This window comes from Muntiacus reevesi, chromosome 19 (genome assembly GCF_963930625.1).
Source record: "Muntiacus reevesi chromosome 19, mMunRee1.1, whole genome shotgun sequence".
Classification (NCBI taxonomy): Eukaryota; Metazoa; Chordata; class Mammalia; order Artiodactyla; family Cervidae; genus Muntiacus; species Muntiacus reevesi.
The window spans coordinates 38,968,718-38,988,920 of NC_089267.1; the positions used below are offsets into that span (position 1 = coordinate 38,968,718).

General features: G+C 44.1%; 1 protein-coding gene across 4 annotated transcripts in view; it reads right to left on the bottom strand.

The window, feature by feature from the left end:
- ARMC2 (armadillo repeat containing 2) overlaps positions 1 to 20,203 on the bottom strand; it is a 159,566-nt gene that overhangs the window by 132,227 nt on the left and 7,136 nt on the right. For all 4 annotated transcript variants that reach the window (XR_010659954.1, XM_065911817.1, XM_065911815.1 and 1 more), the window contains exons 4-5: positions 11,709 to 11,880; positions 4,900 to 5,104 (exon numbers count right to left, since the gene is read on the bottom strand). Coding sequence is in view for 3 of the 4 variants with exons in the window: in XM_065911817.1 (XP_065767889.1) it covers positions 4,900 to 5,104; positions 11,709 to 11,880 (377 nt within the window). In the remaining variant the exon portion in view is untranslated. The remainder of the gene's footprint in view (positions 1 to 4,899; positions 5,105 to 11,708; positions 11,881 to 20,203) is intronic.

The window sequence follows — 20,203 nt, forward strand, 5'->3', positions numbered from 1 at the left end:
AATATATGTAAATCACTTGGAAGAGTGCCTGGCACTTAGTCAAAGTAAGATGGGGGAAGGGAAGAGAACTCTCCCCTTCAGGAACACAAGTGCCATGCCTCTCATTTCTATCTTAGTCTAATCATTTTCCTATTTTCTCATTCACTTCTCTATGTTTGATTTCCTCTAGTTTAACCACTGACTGCATTTTCAGCTGGTTTTACTTCTGATGTGGCTTTTCTCTCCATGTTTATACATTTTTCTTTTTTTTTTTTTTTTTTGAGAACTGTGAGTGAACGCTCTTTCTTCACGAGATCAAGGACTTAAAATCTCTAATTTGCATTCTTACAAGCCAACGAAGAGCTCTTTTCCCTTTTGTAAAACTCTCCTTATTCTTGGAGGGCAGTTCCTTTTGCGATCCATTTCCTTCATCTGTCTTTTGTTATGTTCATTACAAAGTTATGCTCGGGTTCCATGTTCACTCTTGTCGTAGCGTTATTTATCTTGAAACAGAGCCATGGACTTGTTGGAAGAATGAAAACAGAGTCCATGCAGGGTGAGAACTGGGGTGCTCTGTAGCTTCGACTTTTCCCTGAATATCTATCTGAAAAGCCTGTTCTTTTTCTCAACCTGCAGTGTGTGTTCTCTTGGCTTGGACAGTATGTAGCAGGTTTTGTGACTCACAGAAAAGCCCCTTTACAGGCTGGGTTCCTTAGGTTCTAATCCATCAAACTCCCTCCCCCATAAACACACACACAAACTGGCTGGATCACAGGAAATGCGGGGAGCGTGTCACCCTCAGCTCCGTTTCCCCTGCGCTGCATCACACTTCAGCTCTCTGCACTCTGGCCACACCGCACAGTGTGTGGGATCCTAGTTCTCTGACCAGGGACTGAAACGGGACTCTGAGCAGCGAAAGCGTAAAGCCCTAACCACTGGACCACCAGGGGGTTCCCCACACTCTGGCGCCCGAACGGGGCCTTGACCGTGGCTTCCCCATTTCTCCCGTGGCCTGCCCACATCCTTACATCTCTTTCCTCTAGTTAAAGATTACTGGATACACCTTTCTTAACTGAGAGGTTCGCTTTTAGTGAAATTTGTTTCTTGCTTTGCCCTTGTCTTTCTATTTCACAGAGTCTAGCAGGTTAACAAGACTCCTGGTTGCCATATTCCAGGTGACAGAAACCTAAAGCACCATAAGCTGTTCCTGTCAAAGTAAATAAAGGAAGGAAGAAAGATAAGAAAGGAAAGAAAAGAAAGAGGAAGGAAGGAAAGAAAGAAGAAAAGAAAGAAGGGCCAGAGAGAGAGAAAAAAGAATGGTGGATGTGGTGGCCTCATGCACAGCTGGATTTAGGGGCCTACATGTCATCCTTGAACTTATCGCAGTCTCCATTCCTTGGCTCTGCTTGTTTATACATCACTTCCCGTCAGTCACCCTCCACAGGCAATGAAACAGCCACTGCTGGCTCCAAGACTACATCATTCTTTACAGCTTGTGAACCCGGAGGAAGAGCACTTTCCCCAAAGGCTGGAAGGATTCAATTGGTCTGGTTTAGATCACGTGCCCACCTCCGAACTGACTACTCTCATTTCACAGCTTTGAGTGAGTGCTGGGAGGAGACAGGGGTGAAAGGAGAACAGCTTATAGATTAGAAAACTGAGCCCTTGGAAGTGTTCAGAGGCTTGTCCAAGAACATAGAGCTAAGGACTTCTCTGATGGTCCAATGGCTAAGACTCTGACCTCCCAACGCAGGGGAGCTGGGTTCAATCCCTGATCAGGGAACTAGATGCCATGTGCCTCAACTAAGAGTTCCCATGCCACAGCTAAAGAACCAGCGTGCTGCAATGACAACTTGGCACAGTCAAGTAAATAAATTAAAAAAAAAAAAAAAAACTTAAAAAAAAAACACATACAGCTGAATCAAGTGGCTGAGAGAGAACTGATTCTGAATCCACAGATTCTGACCTCCAAAGAGTTCTTAACCCCCACAAGTAACTGCTCTTGGACTTTCCTCCTAAAAATCACATTTCCAAACCACAAGAAGTTGAACAATATTTACACAGAAACTCTTAGAAGGTTTCCAAAAACAGATGTATAAAAGGGTTCATCAGATAGAACCACTGGATAGATGATGGATGGAGATACACACACACATATGTGTATTTTGAAGAAAGCCATTTTCAAAACATAGCAACATAAAGCAAGAGAAGATGGGGTGTTGCTAATTGCAGGCCTGCCAAACTTGGACTCCTCACATGGACACACAGGCTGTCATTGATTGGCACATGGTTTGAAGATGACGGTTCAGTGAGGGCTGGAGAGTGCTTTTCTCATCTGGAAAGTTAAACAGTGCCCACTTCCCTGTCCCCAACCTTGTCTGCAATGATGCCTGGTCTAGCAAGTCCTTTTTCCATCACGACCAACATAAAGTTAAACTCCAGTCCATCTCAGGTCTGAGTTTGTTCTAAATTAAGGGTTTCCCTAAAATCAACACGGTTTCACCAAATTAAACTACTTCTCTCTCGCTAGGCCACGAAGCACCGGCATGAAGGTGGCGGCTCCCACACCAGGTCAGCAGCAAAGACCCTGTATGGAGCCTGACCTCCCTTCCTCCGCTCTCTGCTTCTCAGCCCTCAACCCCCTGTCAGCTCCAATTACTCAATCGCTTTCCTCCCTTCTCCAGCCAGCTCAGCTCACTGACAAGAGTCTTCATTTCCCACTTTCTGGTCTAAACATGAAAACATGTTAATTGAGGGTAGGGCTTTACCATCAAGACTGGGAATACTCCACTGCACAGCAAAGATCATTTCTTGGAATTATTTGCTTAAATGTTTACCAGAAACAACCATCAAGTATTCCAGATTGATTCACGAATGCAATTAATGAAAGAACTGCTAAGAGTTTCCATTTTCTGGTTTGTTTTAATCCTACTATATAAAAAAACTTTTTTTCTGGCACCACCTCAACAAAAATCCCATCCAATGATTAAAGGAGGTAAAGATTCATAGAGCCAAAATGTTACTGGAAATTAAACCTGCCAGGGTGTATGACAAATCCAGGGCAGACACAATTCACTGAACGATGCAAAAGACATCCAACAAACTGGAGAGAAAGCAACCAGCGCTGCTGCCCAGCACCTCCTAATTCTGGACCATCAGGAAGAAATGCCACCAGTCCCTAACTGATCTCTCCTCTGCTGTGTGTGAGATAAAATATGTAACCAAAAATGCCTTTGCTGTCCCAGACTGAGGAATAAATAATGAACCCTGGCTTGCTAGATTATTCCACAACATTTGAAGGCTTACAAAAGAAGAAAAGAAAAACAGCTCTTGTCTGGTCTTTCCTAGTCAACTTTAATTACTGTAAGGATGGGTGCAGCAAGATAAATGTTTCCGTTTCAGTTCAGTGCTGAAAGAAACACAAGTTCTCCTGCTGCCTTTTATGTTTAAGCTCTGAGATTCACAGCCTATTCTTATTCACCAACTGGAAAAGATTTGTTGCAGTGGCCAGTTTGATGTTTTGTGCTCAACTCCCAAAGTCCCAACTTGGAGTCCTTCTCTTCCACTTAAGGAGACATTTCATTTTTCCTTTAGTTAAAAAAAAAAATGTTCTGAATGCAAAGCGACATGACAAGGACTACTAGGTTGCCTAATATAAATTCTGTGTGTGCAATGCTCTTCGGGCTGTGTCAGCAGACAAGGTCAGTTCAGCTAAACTAACCAACTGCCAAGCAGCCAGTAGGGGTGGAGGCAGTTTTAAGCACACGGCATGGGTACAAGCCAAAGTCAGACCCGAATCTAAAGTGAGGGCAACAGGCACTTGGTCTTAAAAGGGCCCATGGAATTTAATCTTGTTAAGCAAACCCTAACTGGGCAGTTGTTCACAATGACCCAATGGAAAATCATAGAAAAATATCTCTGAGTGACCCTGTCCAGTTCAAGACCTCCTGCCTATCTTAGCACCACTACTGGCTGGGACTGGAAACCACAGCCTGCTCTCTTTCCCACCCTGGTTCCCCAGTTATCCAAGGCTTCCTTAGGAAAACACCAGTATAAGAATTTACAAAGTGAACACTTCTCTACAAATCCTTAATATGGTAGGAAAATTGCTCCTCTGTTTTCAGCCCTGATGCTGCTGCTGCTAAGTCACTTCAGTCATGTCTGACTCTTAGCGACCCCGTGGACTGCAGCCTGCCAGGCTCCTTTGTCCATGGGATTTTTCAGGCAAGAGTACTGGAGTCGGGTGGGGAAGCCCTAGAAAGCCGTATCTAGGAATATGGTATGAATTTAAGGGTTCTTACACAGGTGGGGGGGTGGTGAAAGGGTCAACACAGACTGGGGTGGGAAAAAAAGCTTTCTCCAGAAATGTGGTATGAAACAGAGTAACTCCCAATCATTCATTATATGAGGGATTAGTAGCGAGGTATCACAGATAAGAGGAATCCACAGGACTCTCCTGTTTTAACTCTAGTTTGCAAAATAAATATTTTAAACCAAGTTTCTACTGGAAAATAAGATAAATCAAGTTTGGTGGAGTCCACAAGAGTGGACTAACCTAAAGGGAGGTAGTGAGAAATTCCAGGCCGGGCAAGAATCCCACATAACACAAACAGTATGATCAGTCATCACTCAAGGGCTGGCTGGAACAGCCCAAATAAAGCAGAGACTTTAGTCTGACAGCCCTATCAAAGCAGCATTTTGGCAGGTATGAATAAATGTTTTCCTGAGGAGCGAAGAGGGAGATGTAAAATCAACCCCATTCAGCCCTGAGAAGAAATCTCTCCTACTCATGCATCATAAATTTAAATTTTGTTTATATAAAAGGGGAAAATGCAAATCAATCATCTACATAACAGAGAAAACAAACTGGTAAATGACACAGTCGCTCTGACCTGGAAATTAAGTGAAAAGAATACTGACCCTCCACTTCTGAGATGAAATGGCAAGGACGTTGCCCCTTTAAACATTTCTTGCTCCGTGATTTTACTGAAGTCTCCATCATATGTTAGCTGAAGTGGGTGACTCTTTAAGTGGCCAATGGCCTTTGATTCTGTTAAGTAAATCCCATTTATTTTCACCACAGAGTCCCTTGTCGTAACTGTTTCTTCGGATTCCACTCTCTTTGCTGTAATAACCAAGGAAATGTTTTGTCAAAGCCATTTATTTTGGGATTCACCATCTTTCATTATTTTTTTTAAATCCTAGAATTTATACAGTTTAAAAATTATATATTACTTATAACTGAGTCTGGAATTGTATGGACAAAACCTCCCTGAACAGCTTTACTTAATAACAATATATCAATATTGGCTCATCTAGTGTAACAAATGCATTACACTAAGGCAAGATGTTAAATAGGGGAAAGGAGGTGGGAGGTGGAGGGTATTGGAATTCTCTGTACTTCCCACTCACTTTCGCTCTAAAATGAAACCTTGAACTGCTCTAAAAAATAAAATCTATTAATTAAAAAAAAATCTCCCTGAATGCATATAAGACCTCATCACTAATTTAGGCCTGACATCATCAGTTCAGCAGGTAAAAAGCAGTAGATCTTAGCTCTATTAGCTTAGAGTCTTGCTGTTGTTCAGCTGTTCCATGTCTGACTCTTTGTGGCCGCATGGACTGCAGCATGCCAGGCTATCCCTGTCCTTCACTGTAGGCAAATACTCAAATTTAGGTTTATGAACTACCTAGTCCACATAAATACCTCTGTGTCCCATAGCAAAGCTTCTTCCTGAATTTGATCATGTTGGAACTTTGTCGTTCAGAAACATCGAGTGTTTTCTTGACATCAGGCATTGTCCTAAGCACTTGGGGTGCATTAGTGACAGAGCAAAGATCCCTGCCCTCACAGAGCTTACATCCTTACAGTACACCTGTTTACACAACAGACAATAAGTAACAGACCATAATAAGTGAAGTATGTTAAGAGGGTAGGTGCTATGGGAAAAAGCAAAAGCAGAAATGTGGAGAAGGGGAAAAGGGGATTGGGATTGGGGATGGGGTCAGGGAGCAAATTTTAACAGGTGGGCATGGTAGGCAAACCCTTACTGGAGGGGAGGCATCGAGCTGTCAGATGACAAGGGAGTCTGTTTCCAGCGCAGGGAACTGGTGGTGCAGACACCCAAAGGCAGGAGTGTCTGGGGCCCTCAGGGGACAGCATGAGTGGCGTGTGTGACAGCGTGGGGAGGAGAAAGGTGGTCAGCAGGAGCCAGCAGGAGCTGGCTCGTAGGGGCCCAGCAGACCATTTCCCAGCAGGGATAGAGGAGGGCACCCGAACACTCGGAAGGCTTTCTCAAGAGAAATAAGAGTTGCAAAAAAAAGATGTCTAGTCTCCGAATTGAAACATCTACTGTGTTTACAGTGGCAAGATCCTTAGATTTAAAATATAACACTGTTTCTTCATCAGCAAATTGACATGAGGAATAGCTGACCCATGATGCTGCTACTCAACTCTAGCTGGTGATAACATATGTTTTTCAAAGGGGCAAGGAGGATGAGCCATTTCTCATACAGAAGTAGTTTTGCAAGCTTTTCCAAAAATGACTCAAGGTTTCCTTTTCTGTGCTTGAACCATCAAACCAATAAAAACCAACAATAACAAAACCACCTAGTCTGCCTCTCTGACTAAGCTCTGTGCTTTCAAAACACTGAATTTTACAGCAGAAAGGCACTTTAAAGATTGGCTAGTCTAGCCTTCATTTTTCAGATGAGAAAAATGGAGAACCCGGAAGGTGATCAGTCCAAGGTCACAGAGCAGGTTTGGGCAGAGCCAGGACATGTGTCAGGGAGAGGGCAGGCTGGGCGTTCTATCAGACTTGGGGTCGGGTACAGCCTGTGGGATGCGGGCGGCTCACTCAGCTTCTCTCCTCTGCCTCCGTGCTCCCCACCTCTAGGAGACGAGGTGAGAATTAAGTGACCTGGCCTGGTAAAGTGACTTCCATAGAGCCAGCACACTCACCACCTGCAAGTCGTGGTCATTATTATTCATGGAACCCGAGAATCCTGATTGCTAGTCCAGGGCTCTCTTAGCACCACACATCCTTAAAGGTCTTGAGGACTGAATTACAAGGCACATGCTTCGTTTCAGATTACAAAGCATTTTGAGCCTGTCCCTGTATTTTAGCATTCGTTTCTTTCACTTGTTCACTCCATAAATATTTATGAAGCACACACTGCCATGTGCCAGATGCTCCGTGGCTGGTGGTCTAGGGGTGAAGTGAGAAGTCCCAGCCGCTATGGAGCTTCTGTTCTAGAGGGGAAAATGCAACCTTACTTGAAGATGGAGGAGCCACAGCCTGTTTCCACAATGGAGGAAGGGGCGGTCAGTTAGCCTGACAGCGAAGAGCAGCCGGGGCTCACTCTTAATCCTGCCTGAGGTCCACCGTTCGACCAAGCCTGAGTGATGAAGCCCGGGTCCCTCTGGCAAATACATGCAGCATGCTGTACTCATTTTGTAGTAGATCACAGGTACATTTATTTCAAATGGATTCAACAATCAGTAGCCTTACCAAGAAAATAGGAACTGTCCTGTTTCAGGATATTTCTTAGGCTCCTGGGCTTCAAACAGAGAAACCCCCTTTTCCCACTCAGTCTAGGAGGGGAAAACAGAGAGGCAGATCTGTCCAGAGATGCAAAGCAGTGTGGTCTGCGCCAGGTGAGGAGGCATGCGCAGAGAGCCCTGAGGGGTTGGAGCTGCTCAGGGAAAGATTACAGAGAAGGTGGAGCCTGAAAAGCATTCCAAAGGGTTAGCAGGAGGCCGCCCCACCACCACCAAAGAAAAAGTTCTGAGAAAAAGGAACAAAGGTCTGGGATGAGAGCTGGTTTCAACTAGGTCCAAGCTGCACTGTCAAGCTGGGCCCCAGGCTTACAAGGGCCTCACACTTGGCTTAAGGCTTTGCTGTTGCCATCGTGAAATTCTAAAGAATTTTTGAACAAAGAACTCCACATTTCCTCATTTTTCACTGGGTCCAACAAATTATACAGCAGAGACTGCATGAAGCTCAAAAATAGCAGGATGGGTAAGGGGAACGGCAAGGGTTCCACACTGCTGGTGCCCGGACCAGAGGCAGGGAGTGGGTGGGCAGGCAAGAGAGGATGGAGAAGGGCCTGGAATGTGGGGCTGGGGCGGAGCTGTGCACACTGGAGGGTGAAGACTTCACCCGTGAACCACGGTTAGTCAACTGCAGCCCCAGCAAACCTGGCCTACCACCTGCATTTATGTAGCATGCAAGCTGAGAATGGCTTTTATATTTTGGGGTTGATCAAAAAAAACCAAAAGAACAGTATTTTGTAACATGTGAAAATTATATGAAACTTCAAATTTCACTGGTCTACTGTTGTTTTCCCACTGCACTGGCAGAGTTGAGAAGGTTGACCAGAAGATTCTGAGGCCCGCACAGTTTAACATATTCACTTGCTGGCCCTTCACAGAAAAGCTTGCCAACTTCTGTGCTAGGTCACTCTTTCCCAAATTGTGTTTTCCAAAGACATAGTCCACAGCCAGGTAGGTCTGGGAAATGCTGGGCTAGAGTAAAACTAAACAGGTGACTTCACCAGATGGCCTTCCCCATCCTGCAATTGCTCACGTGCATTGTAACAGAGCACGGGACCTTTACTCCAAGGAAAAGTTGTATTTTTGCCAAAGCGTTCCCTGGAACTCAGTTTGGCAACTACTCCATTAGGCACAGCAAATTCTCTCTGAAGGGTTTTCAGCAAGAAGACAAAGCAATCTGATTTTTATTTGCTTCCTGATCTCTTGTCTCTTATGGCACACCGAGAGAAAGTCATCATTTTTCACAGTCCACGGGGATAGAAGGACAAGGCTGCTGCTCACAGTCATGTCTGGGTGGGTGCTCAACATGATCAGACTCTGATACCTCCAAGGGCCAAGGGTTCCAATGCGGACCCGCCTGCAACCCCCTAGCAACTGGAAGGTGGAGCAAGACAGGAGTGCTAGACGGCCAGGGGTAGGGTGAGAGGTGACAAACGCGGCGTGGCATCAGTGGGATGGCGAACACAGGCTCTGGGGACATTCAGGAAGCCCATGCAGGATGCCTGTCTGGGTTGGCTAAGATATAAGGGCTGTGAGAAGGTGGCCCTGCTCGGAGGTCTCCATCTAGCTGGAATAACCAGAGCGACACGGTCACCTTCAGCCAAAAACTATCTGAACACAAGAGATTACACTGCTGGCCCCATGAACATGACCATACACATCTCTTCTCTCATTTTCCTCAATCAGGAATTCCAAACCTGCCACCACACCCCCCCAGCTCTGCTGGGGGAGTTGTCAGCTACTAATGACTTCATACCAGGGCAAGGGACACACCCTCTGGCCCCATCTGCACACACAGCAGCCTTTACAGTCTGTTTCCCAACAAAAGATACCTTTTCTTAAACAATAGGGATTCTGAGACAAGCCCCGGGGAGCTCCCATACAAAGGACAAGGAGTCCAAGCCTGGGATGTTAGAACACTTTTTAAATTGGGTGATGTGCGCTTTCAAAAAGACAATGACTTTTTACTGCCACGGTTTCCCGGGTGCTGACGCAGACTGCAGGGTTGGTGGGAATGGTGAAGAGGGCAACTGCCTCCAGGGTGGATGGAAGAACCCAGACAGAGACACGCTTCAGCCGGTGGGGAAATGTCCACCTCTCCTGGTACTTTCACACCACATGGGAACAGCTCAGCAAGCAGCCCGGTTCTCAAGTGGGAGCCAGCAAGAGTTAAATGTGTGCGGCATTTGGGCTTAAAAGCAAAAACATCGAATAAACAACAGCTCTGCCCTCCTCGTTCCTATCTGAGTCTGACCTCACTCTGCACCGTGTGGCTGCCGGAGCCCATCCCCTCTCGACTTGGCTCCCATAAGAACCAACCCTTTCTGATGTAACTGGCCTGATGGGGGCCGTGGTGGAGCAACATCTGAAAAGTTCCCTGATGACTCTAAAAATGCAGCTACTATTGAGAAACAGAAGTCTCTCCCTTGCTTAAATCCTGCCCTAGCTTCTCACTGCAGGAAGAATAAAGCCCTCGCCGTGTCCTCCCACTGGCCTGGCCCTGAATGGCTCTGGGACCGCAGCTCCCTCCCCTTTCTGGCCACATAGGCCTGGGGCCCACCAGCTGAACTTGTGCCCACCTACGGCCTCACTGCCCCTTCAGCCTGGGCACTGGGCTCACAGATTTCTACCTGGCTGTCTTCTTATCATTATCCACATTTCAACTCAGACACCACCTCTTCAGGGACACCTTCCAGAGTTGATACAATTCCTTCTGCCACAGTCACTCCCCATCCCAGGATCCAGCTTATCTTCTTCTTAGCACTCATCAGAGCCTAATTATCCTATATCTGGGTTTTCCTGTTTACTGTCTCTCTCCCCTTTGAGGGCAAGACTGTTGGCTTAAACTGGTACCTGGCAGCTAGTAGGTGCTCAATAAATAGCCAATTGCCTACTGGGAAAGAAAGAACTGGGGACAGTGAGGTCACGCAGAATGCCTAATTACATACTTCTTACAGCGTCGAGCGGTGGCCCACACACCCAGCGCTGTCTGCCTTTTCCTTTCTCCCCGATTCTCTCTCTTCAGCCAGGAAAGTGAGTGGCAGACAGACAGGAAAGGGACCAGACAGGAAAGTGAGTGACAGTGCGCTGGGGAGACCAGGAGCTGCAGATCACATACCAAGGGGTGAGGGCTACTTGCATAAACAGTCATGCATCTGGGAGTCCTCCGTGAGATCTTCTACATTTATACTGGTGACTGGTTAAGAGAAAAGGCTTATATGTCAAACAAGTAGGATGCTTAGGGAGTGGCTTCTACCATAACTTCCGGGATCGTCTGCAGAGTGTCTCCTCTCTGTGAGTGTAAACCTGCCCGCTCTTCATCAATCTTTGTCGACGGAAGGAGTGCTGGTTCTGTCAGACCCAGCTAAAGTGGATTTTCAGCTTTCAGGACATGTATAATATGGTGTAATTTTAGTAATGAGAAATGTATAATATGGTGTAATATAAACATGATGCATAGTAAATTTATGATACTGAACACACAAACGAGGCTGAAGTGAAATCCTTAGACAGACTAACGTTCACTGTCTGCAATGTGCTTCGATAGTTTCCATTCTATTTTATTCTACTTTATATTGTTTTAAATGCTGGTGTGATCCACTAAATTGATTGTCACCCCACTAATGGAGCATTTGCTACAGTTTGAATAACTCTTAGTATGCTGTGGACAAGGGGTAATTCCAATTACTGGGACATAAGAATCTGAGGTTTTTAGCTTCTCTGTTTACAGGTTTAAGATACCTGTCAACATTTCTGGGGCTGTAGGAAAAGTCCCATTCACGTTGTGCTTCAATTTTCACATAGGATCAGAAAAGTATTTTCATGAGTGTATATTATATAAATCTTAAATATGCCTAATGAAACGAACAACTTTTGGAATTCTAATTCAGAAATTACTTCCAGGGTAGGTGAACTCATTCACTAAAACACACTTATCCTAAGATTCTTTTTCAACCAAGTAACATTTAAAAAAAAAACACCCTAATATTTAGGTATTCTTTATAAACACCCAGAAAAATATACCAACAATGTTTCTTAACCAGCTTTTGCACAATACTAAGTCTTAGTTAACGTAAACAATCATATAAACATAGTTCATGTGTGTAAATTCAGGAAACACGCTTGCGCCCAGGTTTTAAAGTCTATTACGTTTTAAAGGTTTTAAAGGCCTTACACTGGGTGGGAAGAAGGGTCCTGGCTGGCAGAAGAGCCCCCTGCGAGGCCGCCCTGAATAAACGCGCCCGGGCACTGCTTATCCTTCTAATCTTCGCGGGGTCCACTGGGGGTTTAGGAAAGGAATGGCAGAAATCTTCCACTGTGGCAGGAGATGCTGGAGCTTTCGGCTTCTGGAAAGAGATTTTTTAAAATGATTGGCGTGAGTCTCTGTCTTGAATGAGACTCACCACCCAGAGCTGACCCTGACACTTCCAGAGGAGTGCATGGCTTCCTGAAGGGATTCTCCCCAGCCCCTGATGCCAGATCTCAGTCCATTAGGTATATGACACCTTTTCATTGCTTTCGTCAGTTATACCCTGTTAAATACTCTACTGTCCTGCTTGGTATATTTGAAAAAAAAAAAAAGAAAGGTTTACCCATGCCAGCAAACAAATCTGTATTCAGAGACTATAAAACATGGTATAGTACATTTAACCTACTTTGCAAATCTTTGTGTTCGATCTGACTCAGTTCAGAACACACTTACTGGGCAACCAAGAACTATGTGGAATATAAATATGACCTTTATATATTTTGGACTACACAAAAGTATTTTTTAATAATATAAAATTTTAAAAAATAATTTAGGCTAATAAATCACAAAAGAGCAAGTAGCAGTCTTGGACTTATGATATGTTTTATTTTCTACATCTTAAAAATTCTAAAGGTCCATATAGTAAAAGCTATGGTTTTTCCAGTGGTCATGTATGGATGTGAAAGTTGGACCATAAAGAAGGTTGAGAACCAAAGAATTGACGCTTTTGAACTGTGGGGCTGGAGGAGAGAAGTCCCTTGGACAGAAAGGAGTCTAAACCAGTAAATCCTAAAGGAAATCAACTCTGAACATTCATTGGCAGGACTGATGCTGAAGCTCCGGTACTTTAGCCACCTGACACAGAGAGCCAACTCACTGGAAAAGATTCTGACGCTGGGAAAGACTGAGGGCTGGAGGAGAAGGGGGCGACAGAGGATGAGAGGGTTGGATGGCATCACTGACTCAATGGACATGAGTTTGAGCCAACTCCAAGTGATAGTGAAGGGCAGGGAAGCCTGGCATGCTGCAGTCCATGGGGTCACAAACAGTCAAACACAACTGAGTGACTGAACAACAACCACCATTAGAAAAGGGACATTACTGGGAAAATTCCAGTTCCCTAAAGACTTATGCATACCTGCACCAATCACTATGCCACCCAGAGCACTCTCGGGTCTAACCTCCAGATGGCAGTGACCTCTGACCCAGCCTGGGGCCACAACCTCACGGAGGCCTGGACTCCCACTTTTAGTATTGTCTGATGGTCCCTCCTTCCTCCCACTCTATCCAGATTATCTGTTTATGAAAGAGCAATCTCATAGCAGCAAATGCTTCCAGCTCTCTAGTCAAAAAATAATCAAGTTAAAAGTTCCTGAAATCACTTACATAATAAATGAAGTTACTCTCAATCCAACAGATTAATCAACAAATTCTTTTTAAAAATCCAGTGTGACGTTCAAGTCAGATAATTTGGAGAACAGGTGAGCTCATTTATCATATGACACAACATTTCAAACACTGGTTTTCTCATATACATTAATAGGATAGACATCTGTATCAGAGTTCTCTCAAGAAGTTGGTTATTTCAAAAATGAAGACATTTTTCAAAAAAAATTTTACATCCTTCTGTTCATTTGCAATTGTAATCAGTTCATAAACCAGAACCACCCCCGCAAAAAAAAATCAGTTTTATGACTATAGAGATACATTCTTCTAAACATAGTTAGAAAAAACAAATAATCAGCATAATAGGCAGGATGAGTCATTGACTGGAATCAAACCCACTTGCTAGTTATGTAAACTTGGGCAGGCCATATACTTCTATGAGCTTGCCCATCTATCAAATGGAGTCAGTAGCCCCCTTTTTGCAGGGACACTCAAGTATAGACAAGTCCTGTTATGGAGGCTTGAGAAATGCTAGCTCCCTCCCTATGTACGCTGCTCACCCTTTATGTATTTACCATATTTGGTTCCAGGTTACTTTTAAGTCTCAAAAGCTAAGGCCCTAGACCCTGATGCAACCTTGCTGGAAAACAGATCCTGAATCCAGAGGGGTCTATTTTGAAGGAGACAACACTCACTCATAATTTAAATATAAATTATGTTATATTTAACAGTCGTTTCACTTTTTAGTCTCCTTAATTTGTTGCAAAATATTCATAAGAACGTGACTTAAGTCATGAAACTAATAGTAACAACAAAGCTAAGAGTATGATACAGGAAAATAAGTGCTTTACATGTAATTATGAAAGATGAAATACATAAGGATAATCTCAATACTGAATGTCAATTCAAGGTTTTCTTATCTCAAAATGTCTGTACTCTGCAGGTGCCTTGAATCTGAAACAAAGATTGACAAGTCTGTATAATATTAATGTAGATCAAGTAAATGGCTGATTTTATACATTCTTTAACTATTAGAAATGTTTGGGGGTACTAAACAAGAGATTTTATAAAACAGAAAATATGGTTTTGCAACACGAATTTCTACCCAAAGAGAATAACCCAATTATATCTGGATGGCAAGATAAATCCCTTTAACTGCTCCTTGATAAAAGGTATCATTTTCCTAGTGAAAAATTAGTCATTGTTTGTATAATAAAAATTAGTTTCATTTTACTACTGACCTTTACTATTCATCCCATTTAAACACATACCTCTCTGGATTACTTAAAATATAAAGTGATATGTGTGAGCATTTTTAATTCTCCAAGGGAAAATGAAACAAGCCACCAGTTTCTATCACTCCAGGTTCTACAAAATGTTCTTTCACCTTGTGGAGCAAAATGGCTGTTTTGGAGCACAACAGTAAAATTTTTTTCTTGTAAAATTCACTTTATTTTAAAATAAAGAGAATGTTGCAAGTGGGTTTAAATCTTCACTTAAAAACTCCAGTTCCCTCAAGTTCTGTACCAAGATACTAGCCAGTGACGGGGGTACAACCAAAATACTGGGAAAGTCAGATTTTAAGATCTGTCCTGGATGAGAAGATTGCTAGGGTTCCTAAAGACCAAAAGACTATTGTCATACAACAACACAATCAAAGAAGGCAAAAATGTCTAGGACATTTAAGGCATCTGGCTGGACTTAACTCTCATCTGAGCATGGCAGGGGAGCCTTAACCAAGTTCTGACCCAGCTCCTCCAGATTACCAGCTGGGAAGGTGAAATCCCACTCTACATGAAGACTAAAAAAGGGGGTCCAAGATCTCCAACCTCAGAAAGTCACCATGATTTCATTTGTAAAGCCACAGCACCCACACGTGCACACCCCACCCACCCCTCACCCCTCTTGGAAGTCCCAAAGCGAATACATATTAAAAACTCCCCCAAGGACATAGCCTTTGGATGTGGCAACTGTAGGTGCATTTCTATTACTATGATTTTCTCCACAGGTCCTCTGGGCTCCTCTGTCACCCTCAGCATGCAATTCACTGCAGTAATGAATGTCACCATTTGTTTCAGAAATAGTGAAAGAAAAAACACTGACATTCTCATTCTGCACTTTCTTACCCCGGATCTCCCCCAGCCCAAAGGGACACATGGGCTCCTAAGTCACTTTCTCTTTAAAATATGTATTCAGTTTTGTTCTACTTGTTAAATACTATAAAAGATATGCATGTTCCCCTGGTGGCTCAGACAGTGAAGAATCTGCCTGCAATGCGGGAGACCTGGGTTCCATCCCTGGGTTGGGAAGATCCCCTTGAGAAGGGCATCGCTACCCACTCCAGTATTCTTGCCTGGAGAATCCCCAGGGTCAGAGGAGCCTGGTGGGCTACAGTTCATGTGGTCGCAAAGAGTATCAGAAATGACTGATCGACTAAGCACAGCACAAGATACGGAAACCGGCTGGAACTAATCTATGCTGTGAGAAGTCAGGACAATGGTTACCCTGGGAAGGTGGTTTCTGGGGTGCTGGAAACTACATGTTACTTCCTTTTCAGTGCTGGTTACCTGGTATGTTGAGTCTGCATAAATTTATGAAGCTGCATTCTTATGATCTGTGTCTTTTCTATAGGTCAATAAAAGGTTTAATAAAAAGGTGTATGTTCAGTTGCTAAGTCATGTCCAACTCTTTGCAACCCCATGACCGTAGCCCACCAGATTCCTCTGTCCTTGGCATTTCCCAGGCAAGGATACTGGTGTGGGTTGCCATTTCCTTCTCCAGGGGATCTTCCTGATGCAGGGATCTAACGCAGTTCTCCTGTATTGGCAGGCGGGTTCTTTACCACTGAGTCACCAGGAGAACCCAACTTGGAGCTCAAATATCTAGGTTTTCTAAGTTTCATAAACATAAGGAGAATTCTGTTTTGACAATAGTGATGCAATAACTACCACCACACAACAGCCCCACATCTCAGAACTGCTCTGAGAAAGGGGAGAGATGCTAAGAGAAAGGTGTTTGCGGCTCACCGACATAGCAGGTCACATACACAGTGGGTGTGTAAATGCTCACGGCATCCTACACACTGCAGGGCTTTCCCTTGACTTGCCTGCTCTGGTGGCTTAGACAGTAAAGCGTCTCTCCTACAACGCGGGAGACCTGGATTCGATCCCTGGGTCGGGAAGAGCCCCTGGAGAAGGAAATGGCAACCCACTCCAGTGCTCCTGGACGGAGGAGCCTGGTAGGCTACGTTCCATGGGGTCACAGAGGGTCTGACGTGACTGAGTGACTTCACTCTCTTTCCCTTGACTTATAGGATTACAGGTCCTGATAGGAACCCTGGTGAGTGAGCCAAGCCCAGTGGGCCCTGAGTGCAGGCAGCCCACTCCTGCTGAAGGCTGTGCTGGAGGCGGGGCGGGGGAGCACAGGACAGACAGGCGGGGAGAGAGGGATCAATGTGCAAGTGAAGAGCGGAGAGGATTTGTTAAATGCAGGAACTGGAATGGGCTGCTCTTCCCAGGTCCTTCTTCCCTGCCTGACTGCTGGTTGAGGAATTATCAAAAGGCAAACCAGCCTGAGAACATATCCCAGATCAAAAAAGGGCTGAAATTCAATTGCTGAGATCTTAACAAATTCAGCAACTGCATCCTTAAGGGACTTAAGTAGGCACCACCCCTCCCCCACCCCCCAGGGGTCACTACTCCCTTCCCTTTCCCTGGGCTCCCATTGCTCCAGATCTCCTTCCTGCTTGTTAATTTAGTGGTTGCAGCACCAAAGAATTCTTTAAAAGGTGACGTGAAAGGAGCAAAGAAAGTGGAAGGGGAGGTAATTATGAGGTCACGTTCAGAGTTTTTTTTTTACTAAGAGCTCCAAAGTTTACTGTTTGAAAGGAAATATGCCCCCAAACCCTTACATAATTCAGTATAACAACAACAAAAAAAAATTCAAACTAACAGTTACTCTTCTCCTGCTTTGACTTTGCACATAGCACCCAGTCATCCTACAGTAAAGGAATTTAATAGCAGTGACCTTAAACAGGGGCAATTGCCAACATTCTCTCTGCTTAACAGGGACCAAGTGAACTCTAGGAACTGAGATTTGTAGGAAAGAGCAGGCCCAAATTGAGTGAGTCCCCCCAAATTACAGCAATATTAAAAACAAATCACAGGAGTCAAATGGCAGAACTGTAGACTGGAGAGCCACTAGGCAACAGGGCAGACTGACCACTCAAGGGGCCCTCTTGCTGTAGCTGCTTCAAAAACAGGTGGTTTCCAAGGCTGTAGAAGACATGTGTCAACAATGGTTGACAAGTACTTATTGCACATTGGTTCATGCTTGCTAATTTGGTATCTTATTTTTTGTCATCTGCAATATAAGAACAAGTACAGTCTTGCTCACAGAGGCATTTTGATGAGTACTTGGGGATAAAAGATGCATTTTGAAACAACTGGGGTCATTCGGATATGGACTGTACATTAAATAACACTACTGAATAATGTTAACTTCCTGTGCTTTGATGATAGCACTGTGGTTGTGTGGGAGGCTGTCCCTATTTATATGAGATGCACACTTAAATTTTTGTGGATGAAGTCTTATAAGGACTGCAACTTCCTTTAAAATAGTTCATCAATGACAAACATGCATACGCACAAACATACATTCACAAGCATGCAGACATAAACAGTAATAAAAACTGAGAAGCTGCTTGATTGACATTCTAATTCTATGAAAGTCTAAGAACTGGTATCACCAGGTACTGAAATATCTGAAATATTTGCCTGAAAAAATGCGTCTGAAATAAGGAGAATTGGCTGAAAGTCTAGGTAACTGTTTCCCTCCCAGCTGCAGGCAGTCAGGCTACTGAACCCAGGAACAGATGGGAGGTTTGTCCTAGTGTCTCTGGCTAACCAGGCACTGTTGAGGGTCAGGGTACTTAATGTAAACATAGATATTAATTGGATGTTTATGCACTGAATACTAGGCTTTCGTACCTTCCTCTTGGCTCCTGGGAGTTGGTCTACGGTCAGACCACTCAAGATGACTGTTCTCTACATCCCCTGCCAGAACAGCATCTATCTTACCTGCACTCTACTCACACAACAAACCTTCCTATCTACTTGCTCCCTCCAAGCTGGTGACCTTTCTAATCTTTAGATCAGAATATCTCCACCTGATAGCTTATCAATCTGGCAGTGATGGGCATGCCCCTCTGCTGGTTTCCCTGGTAACTAACAAGCCTGGGTTTTCCCAGATGGCACTAGCGGTAAAGAACCTGCCTGCCGGTGCAGGAGATATAAGAGATGCGGGTTTGATTCCTTGGTTGGGAAGATCCCTTGGAGGAGGGCATGGCAACCGACCTCAGCATTCTTGCCTGGAGAATCCCATGGACAGAGGAGCCTGGCGGGTACAGTCCATGGAGTCACAAACAGTCAGACACGACTGAAGCAACTTAGCGTGCATGCAGTGAGTCAGGGAAACTGCCCCCTATAAATGATGTCTTTGCTGTTGACTCTGGGCTCTTTCTTTGGTATAAAAGCTGGACAACTACAGCCCAATAGTTAGCACTCAGTCTTTATCCTCCAAGAAAAACTTAACAGAGAACTGACTAGCTCACAAGGAAAGCCCTAAACAGATATGCTGTTGGGGTTTTATAAACAACAAAGCCCAGTCAAACCCTGCTAAATGTAGGTTTGGGCAGGTATCAGCTAAGGATTGACCAACCCGTTCCACATGCTTCTACTCCCAAATAAGGACAGCCAAATAAGCAGCATGAGCTATCAGAGGAGAATCTCTGATAATAAAAAAGAGAGACCAAGACAAATATAAAACTGCAACAGAGACACAGAGGAAAAGACGGCCGTCCATAAGCCAAGGAGAAAAGCTTCAAGAAAGTACCAGTGCTGCCACCTTGATCTTGGCCTTCTAATCTCCAAAACTGTGAGAAAATAAATTTCAGTTGTTGAAGACACACATATATACAGCACAAAAGCAACAGAAGTTTTAAAAGAACAATTAGAAAACCAAACTACCATTAATATACTAAGAAAAGATGCTACTCTTGCAAGTCCCCTGGACTGCAAGGATTGCAGTCAATCCTAAAGGAATCAACCCTGAATATTCATTGGCAGGACTGATGCTGAAGCTTCAATACTTTGACCAACTGATGCAAAGAGCTGACTCATTGGAAAAGACTCTGATGCTGGGAAAGATTGAAGGTAGGAGGAGAAGGCGATGAGGATGAGATGGCTAGATGACATCACTGACTCAATGGACATGAGTTTGCGCAAACTCCCAGAAAAGGTGAAGGACAGGGAAGCCTGGTGTGCTGCAGTCCATGGGGTCGCAAATAATCAGACATGACTGAGCAACTGAATAAGATGCTACAACCATGAAATAAGAACAGAATACCATTCCTAAGAAAAAGATAATTTAGAAGGGGAAAAGCTTTTGGAAATTAGAAATACCATCTGAGAATTGAAAAGGACCCAACAAAAGGATTAGAGGACAAAGTCTCATTCAAAAAATGATGGGAAAAAGAAAAATAGGAAAACTGAAGTACCAGTCCAGGGGATTCTACACCTGAATAGTAAATTCCAGAAAGGGCAAACAGAACAGACAAGAGGGGAAAACATATCAAAATAACTCAAGGACATTTCCCAGAGCTGAAGGCCACTAGATTTTGCATCTGAAGTGCTCAGTAACAGGACATTTCAGAACACTGGGAACAAAAAGAAAAATCCTACAAATTTCCAAACAGAAAAAACAGCAACCAAGGTCTCAAAAATTTATCTCCCATATGTCCTCTCTCAAGAAGCTGTTGGAGGGAGTACTCTGCTAAAGTAAGAGTCAATCAGGAAAGAGGACGACTTGGGATACCGGAAATAGGAAAGCCAGTACTGGAAACAGGAGTGAGCTGTGTGCAAGATGCCAGGACAAGTGTTCCAGGAAGGGATTGTGGAAAGTTCTCCAAGGAGATGAATCAAAAAAATATCTCATGTGCCTGAATATATGAAGGAAATTAAGGCCTGAAGAATTCA